Source organism: Alligator sinensis, unplaced genomic scaffold (genome assembly GCF_000455745.1).
Source record: "Alligator sinensis unplaced genomic scaffold, ASM45574v1 scaffold169_1, whole genome shotgun sequence".
In the NCBI taxonomy this organism is placed as follows: Eukaryota; Metazoa; Chordata; order Crocodylia; family Alligatoridae; genus Alligator; species Alligator sinensis.
Window position 1 is genome coordinate 258,084 of NW_005841924.1, and position 8,387 is coordinate 266,470.

At 43.4% G+C, this 8,387-nt stretch overlaps 1 protein-coding gene across 1 annotated transcript; it reads right to left on the reverse strand.

Moving 5' to 3' along the window:
• Nucleotides 1-316: 316 nt before the first annotated feature.
• Nucleotides 317-2,898, reverse strand: TLR2 (toll like receptor 2). The gene has a single exon (XM_006019140.1). It carries the CDS (start codon nucleotides 2,896-2,898, stop codon nucleotides 544-546), a length of 2,355 nt encoding a protein of 784 aa, XP_006019202.1. The 3' UTR covers nucleotides 317-543.
• Nucleotides 2,899-8,387: the final 5,489 nt, after the last annotated feature.

Genomic DNA, 8,387 nt, shown 5'->3' on the forward strand with positions numbered 1-8,387 from the left:
GAAAGAGTAAAATTGTGCCTTCAATGAGGAAGAGGAGAAAGCAGTATAGCACATGGCAGGAAAGGGAATAGGCAGGGCCAAGCTGCTTGTTGCTGATCCCCCGTGCCACAGGCTGGATCCAGTCATGAGCCATAGGTTGAGCACCACTGAGCTAGACAGGTGAATTCATAAACTGAAAACAATCAAATAAATTTAAAATAATTTATAAAAGTTTGTGATGATGCATTTGATGCAGGACATTACCTCACACAGAGTTTAAACATGAAGGGATGTAGAGACTACTGTAGTAAAACTCCAAACAGTTTTCTGTCCTGAGTTTATATATCATTTTAATGCAAATGCCACTACTACAGGAGACTACAATTTGCTGGCAATCAATGGCCAAACACAATATGAAGAAAAGATTTAAAAATAGTATTTTGTAGTAGTCTACAGGATTTCCAATGTCTCTGGCCTCTAGAAACTTTAAAATCCCAGTCATACAAAAACATGAGACCCAGCCTGTTATGGATTTGTTACTAGTTCAGTCTTAAAAGGCCAATCCTAAGATTTTAATGCTGCTCTCAAATTAAACCAAAATATTTGCTGCTGCACTTCTTCGAGAGGCCATTCCAGGTAGGTCTTTGTGTTCATTAATTTCCTCAGTTTGCAGAACCTTTTGGGAATCGCCTTTCCTTGAATGGGCTCTAAAAGAATCAGAATAGCTGTATCATTGTTCTCATCAAAGAGGCGGAAGTGGGAGAAGTCCAGCTCATACTTGCACCACTCGCTCTGCACAAAGTGCTCTGACAGCACAAACAGCGTCTTATGACTCTTCTCAATGGAGTCAATGATGTTATCAACAATCCACTTCCCAGGCACAAAATCCCGCTTGTGAAGACACAGTTTCAGAGGGGGGTTGGCGTGCTCCAGTTCCTGTACCATTAAGTCTTCAACCCACTCAGAGTCTCTCTCACTGTAGGAAACAAAAGCATCATAGCAGATGTCCTTTGTTTGCACTTTCTGTGGCTTCCTTTTTGCTTGAAGCCAAGCCCAGGTCATCTTCATATACCAGAATGCATGCAGCTTGTACCCCACAATCACAACGAGCAGGATGAACAAGAACTGCACAACGCAGATTGAGGACACCACCAGTGTTTGGTGGCATTCCATCAGCGAAAGCTGAGCAGCTTCCACTTGCTTCCCTCTCACAGCAGATGGAGAGTCACAAATGTAGTTTTCTGGCCAGTCAGCCAAGACATTGGCTATTCCTGCCTCAGACTGAATGAAGGAGAGAAATACACAAGAGCAGATGAAATTATTGTCCCCAGCCTCCAGCCTCTTCATGTTCTTAAAGGATTCATATTCTCCCTTAGAGAAACTGTTTAACTTGTTTCTTGTGATTGTCAGAGCCGCTACAGCAGGAAGGAGTGCAGCATCTGGCAAGGCCTTTAATTTGTTTTGGGCAATGTATAGCTCTCGGAGGAGTGGGAGCTGTATTCCAAATTCAATCAGGTTGTTGCTACTAACATCCAAAACTTCAAGAGTTGGAGGAATGCAACCTGTTAGCTTGGGGATTTGAGTGCCTGATAAATTTAAATATTTCAGGTTTTCCGGCCATTCACATACTTCCGGCATCTGTCCAAAATTATTCTGGCTAATGTCTAGGTTTGTTAGCTTCTGTAGGTGAGCTAAACTTTTTCCAGTCATCTTTAAATTGCTCAAGGAATTCTGACTTAAATTTAAAGTGTTCAGAACAGGCCAAGCGCCCATACATGCTGAATGCCCCAAAGCGGGATCTGAAAGCAAGTTGTCACTAAGGTCAAGATACTCCAGTGAAAGCAAACGTTTTGAAATGAGGCAAGGAACCAAGAAGACCTTAGTATTGCCAACAGTGACCTTCGTAAGGTTACCTATAAGATTGGACAGGCTATGAAGATCTGAAAACACATAAAATCTTTCTATGACTAAGGTCCATATTGTCACTACTTTAACAGGACTTGGTTTGTCTACATGAATTAGTCCAGACCAGTGTCCAGTCCCCTGAAATACACAGTCTTCTACCTCCACCTCCCCCAATTGTCTCATGTTTGCCATGATTCCCATCATACTAGGGATGCTTTCATCTGTAAGCAAAACATTTCTAAACAGGAGTTTCTTCATAACAGAAGGAATCATTATATTCAGTAACATAGTTTCATTTTCTGTCCTGAAAGCTATATTTCTCAGTTCTAAGCAGATTACAGAATTTACAAGATCCCCCAGAATTGATGATAGCACAGAAATACCTCTTACATTTATGATTATGTGATTTATGTTCCTAATGGATTTTAAACTTCCCTGCTCATACCAATGGAGCTTTTCCCCCTGAATTTCAAGTTGCTCAAGAACAGTAATTCCTTCAAAGTCCTGCTGCCGTATAGCAAGGAAGCGATCTTTATTCCCAAGGTGCAAATTTCTCAGATTCTTAAGATTTGAAAAAAGGGACCCTTCTCCAAGTTCTGCATAGAAATTACCCCGTATGTCCAGGTGCTGTAAGGAAACAAAGTCCCTGAACCAAGTAGGTGACAAGCGAGTCAAGTTATTACTGGATAAATCCAAATGCTCCAGTTTTCCAAGGGAGTGAAATGAATCCTCGTCTATTGTCCAAATTTGATTTGATTGCAGCAACAGCACACGGAGGTTCACGCCTGACCTCAGGTCATTTTCACTGATATGTTCTATCTTGTTGTGGGCCAGGTTCAGTCCTGTGATTTCACTTGTTATCCCTGAAGGAATGGTGTTCAACCCCAAGGAAGAACAGTCACAAAAATGATCAGCATCACACGAAGGACAAACCTGCTTCACAGCTCTTTCTTCTGAAACCTTTGCAGTTATGACTGTGTAGATGATCCACACTCTCCAGATTTGTTTAATCATGATTTTTATCTAAAATTTAAAATAGGGACAGTGTCTTTAGTTTTCAAAAAGCATATTTTTAAGACGAAATAAAACTAGCCCCTATGGAGATATAATCTTAAAGGTGTCAGAGGGGATTTGATGTAATGTCTTTTGAATATAAAAATGACTATTTCAAGCAATAACATATTCACTTAATAAAAATCAGATTATACATAAATGTAGTAGAATTATTTCCTGTTTGAAATTCAATTCCTTTTTTTGTTCTTCTTTCCCTTTTGGAATGAGGAACAAGTAATTAATTAAGAAATACAACTGTTAATTTTTATTTTAAAAAACAACATATGTAAACATGACATAAATTAGTGATCTAGTCCTTAACATGTTCAATAAATAATTGTTTCAGCAAACTACTCTTTTACATGCACATTTGTCATCACCCCCCAGATTTTATTTGCAGATATACACAGATCTGGAACTGGAGGGTGCTTATACTTCCTGCCTTTTCCAAATCTGTGAAGTCAATGAGAGCTGTGGGCAATCACTATCTTGTAAGGAGCATGTTCTTTCATATTTAAATGTTCTATTCTGTAACCTCTATATAGAGTTTCCTGAAAGAAAATGATCTGCAAATATTTAAAGCTTTTCCCTTAACCTTCATCTACTTTGATTTTTTGCTTATAAAGTCTTTGGAGCAGAGAATATCCTTGCCTAGAGGTCTGTGCCAGCCTGGAAATACTGATAATGAAGCCCAGCTTAGAGGATTTAGCACTGGAGCAGCATTGGCTCCTACAAAGGTAGTGGTTCCATTGTGCTGATAACCCCCCTCCAGTTTTTTAATATTTTGATTTGCATCTCTGTGGCAGTCTTTTGCAGATGGACAGGAACAGCTGTGTTACTCCAAGCAGGTTGCTATGGACTGCTCCAGACACTTGACTGGACTTGCCACCATCAGCCTCTATTCTGTCCCACTCTACAGAAGGAAAGAAAATCCACACCGTTCCAGATCCTTTGTCCTTCTTCCCTGGTACATTCACACCCCATTCCCTGGGACAGCTCCCTGCTACTGTGCAGTAGGGTCAGAAATGACATGACACGGGCACTGCTAAAGCACTACTAAAGCAAGTATTAAATGACTGTGCAGTACCAACTGTGAAGTGGGATGCATATGCAGATGCTCCCACTGTGTTCAATCCATGTTTACATCAGTATAAATGGCTCATAGGAAGCAACACTTTATTCCAGTAATTCCACTAAATATTCTACCCAATATGAGTATCTTATAGGTCATTTGTGACTTTCTCAGAATCACAGAGGAAGACTGAAGTTAAGCCATAAATAAAACTAGATTTTCCAGGGTTCCAATTTTTATCTTGGCCATAAGACCTTCCTGCCTCTTAGGATTTAAGAAAAATTTAAAAGCAAAACAAATTCCTTTACTTCTCAGGCAGGCAGTAAATTGAAAAAGTAATATTGCTGCAAAAGTGTTGTTGCATTAATTTTTAAAATGCATGTACCATCCTGCAACCTCTATATATTAGACTGAAATTTAAAAAAATCATTATAATCCAAAAAGTAACCAACTCTCAAAATTATTTAGAAAAGCATTGCAGCAGAAGTACAAGGAAGGCTTTTGTATAAAAAATAAAAGGAGAATTTTTGTAGTGATGTTATTTGGAGCTTCTTTTCATATAACCCCAGAGCTGCTGGCTTATCCATGTGCAAATTAAGAAAGGTATTTTTACTGCAAAAAAGCAAACTATCTCAATATAAACTGAAACTGGTGCTTGTCATTTTATAAAAATGTAAATGTGAGACTATTGCTGGCTTTCTTTGAGTAGGGAAGAAAGAATGCTGGTATACCCCCTCCCAAACCTAGCAACTTCCCCATTCTTTCCCTTTCCCCAACTTACAAGCACATGAGGGGACCTCAGGCTTGCCCATGGCTATCTATTAGCACAGACTGTGTCTAAGGGGTCCATGAAAGATGATTATGATCAATCAAAAGTATGTGAATACCCAGACTTGTAATTCAAAGGAGTCCGCACCTCCATTCGAAAAATTTTAGGGGTCTGCAAGCAAAAAGAGGTTGAAAACCATTGTCTTAGTACATCAACCATAAGCCAAAATGGAAACTGGGGAAAATGTCTAAGGGAAGAGCTGTCCCCCTACCCATGTGCATTTCCTTTTTCCCGGTGAGCATCACAGGAGTAGAGAAAAGGTTACAGGGAAGTTAAGGTGCATCTGTTTAAGGACTCATCCATGCAGATAGCAACCTAGAAGACTACTGCAGCTAACTTTCCAACACGGGCACTCTTATTCTTTGCTTTGGTGGTTTCTTTGAAATTAAGCCAAATACACAGGAAAATACTCAGTAAGGAATAAGCACGGTCACACTGGGAGTTGGTACAAACCATCTGTTGTATTTTAAATTAATATCCCAGGTGGTTTCACAGTAACTGCCCTGTATTGACAAACCCTACCCTACTTGTGTTGTTCCTAAGTAGGTGCCTATCTGACAATTATGTACAAGTGATAGACTCACCTGTGGCATACAGATGTTGGGGGAGGAGAAATATTTTCCTCCCTCATCCTATACCTCTAGTAGGAGACTCCCTGTCCACCCACAAAGGCTCTAACAATGACCTATTCCATTTTTTTTCCTATTAATGCCACTTCTCCTAGATCTCAAACTTTGGGAACTGAACAGAAACAGCATCACAGTTAGTGACTACCCCATTCACGCTTTTCCTAGCAAGTAGGTTCTTGACATTGCAGTGGAAGTTGGAAGTTGGTATGTGAGTGTGCCACTTAAGTGACTTACCACTCTGAGGAACATGCTGTTTGTAATCAACCCAAGTGGGTAGTAACAGGAGCAGGCCTACTTTCTGCTGCCTAGTTTGAGTGCCGGCTACAATCTACTGGTGAATATCAGGTTATTCTTATCCACAGTAATACAAGCCACAAATAAAAGGATACTTAATGTCAGTCTCTCAATGTCAGAAGCATCAACTAAATTTAAGCAGTATTATGTTGAAGCAAGGACCCAGAGTGACATTTTAATGGCTGAGAAAGCCCTAAAGAAAACACCCAGAAATGTGGCAACCTGAACATAGCCTTTCAGGCAAGATATTTACAGATAGAAAATTCAAGAGGAATAAAAATAAAGGGTGTTTTGGTCAACCGCTGAGTGGGATATTCTAGGTGATCTAAACTACGGGCATTATGCAGCACAGTTGCCAGCACTTAATTTGACAGGTAGCCTAAGCAAAAACTGAACTTGGCTGAACTACAGTGCAAACCACTGTAAAATGCTCTTGAGCTATTTCTCATGTCTTTGAAACAATCAAGCTTTTCTGTAGTGTTGGTTATGTTGGGCATCTGTCCCAGCCTTCTCAACTATATTATGATAACAAATGCCAGGGAAAATCCCATTCCTGTTTGTTTTAATCTACTCCCACTCTCCCCTGCCTATAATGCAGCATAAGATCTTGGCTTAATTTGCAGCCTTTCAGAGCCTTCTCTTTCAAAACAGCATTGGTATCTTGCCACTCCACATTATCATTGCCATCAGAAGAAATATCTTTTTCTTATCCGCTTGTAAAAATTGCATCAGACATTACCAGCATTTATAAACAACGGTTCTCAAGCAACCTTACAATTTGCTAAGTGTTACATCAACTATGGACCCAATTGGGCTGATTCATACACAAGGTTATCTTTACCTACACACGAAGCCTCACGGAAATCAGCAGAACTTGTGTAAAGTTAAATAACCCTGTCACAGTTCATAGTACTGAGCCCTATATGAATGATAATACAGATCATGTTCAATGTGCAGAGGTTATGCAAATTACATGTGGGGCTGGAAACCATTAGGACGAAGCTAAAATCATTACTGTACAAATAAGTGTCAACTATTCTATGGCTTTTGCAGCATTTTGACAACGATGCCAAAGCAGCCTGTAGAATCAGTTCTAACACACTCATTCCCACTGAGTGTCCAACAACAGCACACGAATGTGCTGGAAACATCCCCCCTCCACCCTGCCAATCTTACAATTTGGCAAAAATGGGATGAAATAAAGAAATAGTCTAGTTGACACTTGTTTGTAATGATTTTAACCTAGTTGTGATGGTTTCCGGCCCCACATGTAATTTGCAGGATCTCTGGATGTTGAACACAGTCTATTTTCCCTCTAGGTAAGATTTTGTGGGACCAACTCTCTACAGCTGGGAGAGGTGCCACAAAAAAACGGGCTTAACATGGATTGTGACCCATGGGGGCCACAGCACCCGGGCGTGCCCTGCAATCGTTCAGGGGTGCTTCAGCGTGTGGCGCAGTGTTAGCCCAACGTCCGGCATGCCAGCGTGATGCACAAGAGAGAGCTCGCACTAGGAAGCCGCGCGGCTGCAGGCAGGGCTGCCCGCTCTGTTCGAATCTCAACCACGCATGAGGCAGTGCCATCAATGACTTCCCATCAGGAAGGCGAATGCACATAGATTCAGAGATGCTAGCTAGGGTTGGAAGGAACCTCAACAGATCATTGCCTACTACATGGTAAAAACCCACCGGACAGCAGCATAAATCAGATTCAACATTTCATATGTATTTGAATGCCCGCCCTATCACTGATCTCCCGGGTGACTCCCAGACGTCTCCCGGAGATTTCTCCAAGGCAATCCCGGAGGGTTGGCTAGAAAAGCCAGGCTCCTTCACCCTCTTCGCTTCTCTGTACTCAAAAAGCAGGGAGGGAAGAGAAAGGGCTGGCGCGGAGAAGCTGGAGGGCCGCCGGCGCCGCATCTCTGCCAGCCCAAGCCCGGCAGGCTCAGGGATGCCGGTGCCCGGCCCGCTCCGGCTCTGCAGGTGCCCCTCTCTGCCAACACCCGCCGTCCGCAGCACAGCCCGGGGCCACCGGCGCCTGCAGCTGCCGCAGGGGAAGTGCGGGGCCTCCCGGCCCGGCCCCGGCCCGCGCTTCCCCCTCCCACCAAACCCAAGGGGCAGGAGGCAGGCAGGGCTCCTCCAGCCGCGAGCCGCAGCCCCCTGCGGGGCCCCGACGTCCCGCAAGGGCGCGAGCGGGGCTGGGGGCACAGACGGGACCCGGGAGAGCAAGCCAGAGGTTTCCCATGGATACTAGAGAGACTCGTAGCCGCCCCAGAGCCACTGTTCTTCGCTGTTAGGAAGCCTGCTGTCCCGAGGAAGGTAGTAAAGCCCTGGAGCAGGTGCGCGGGAGAGGTGGTGCGAGCTCCAGCCTTGGAGGTTTTCAAAACAAGCCTAGGCTGGGATGATCACGCACCTACTATGACCGCCTTCCAGAGAAATGTGGATGTGTATCTTGCTAGGATCCTGTGACCCCTGCTGACTTCGTGTCCCCGGGGCAGGGACTGGACTCGATGATCTTCCGAGGTCCCTTCCAGCCCCAATGTCTATGAGCCTATGCTCTAGTTGGGGGGGGGGGGCTGCTTTGAGCGGGGGGCGACTGGCTGGCGCGCCCGAGGGGGGGGGCGGG

Excerpts from the sequence above, each read along its gene's own strand:
- TLR2 (XM_006019140.1), bottom strand. The coding sequence starts at position 2,898 with ATGATTAAACAAATCTGGAGAGTGTGGATCATCTACACAGTCATAACT.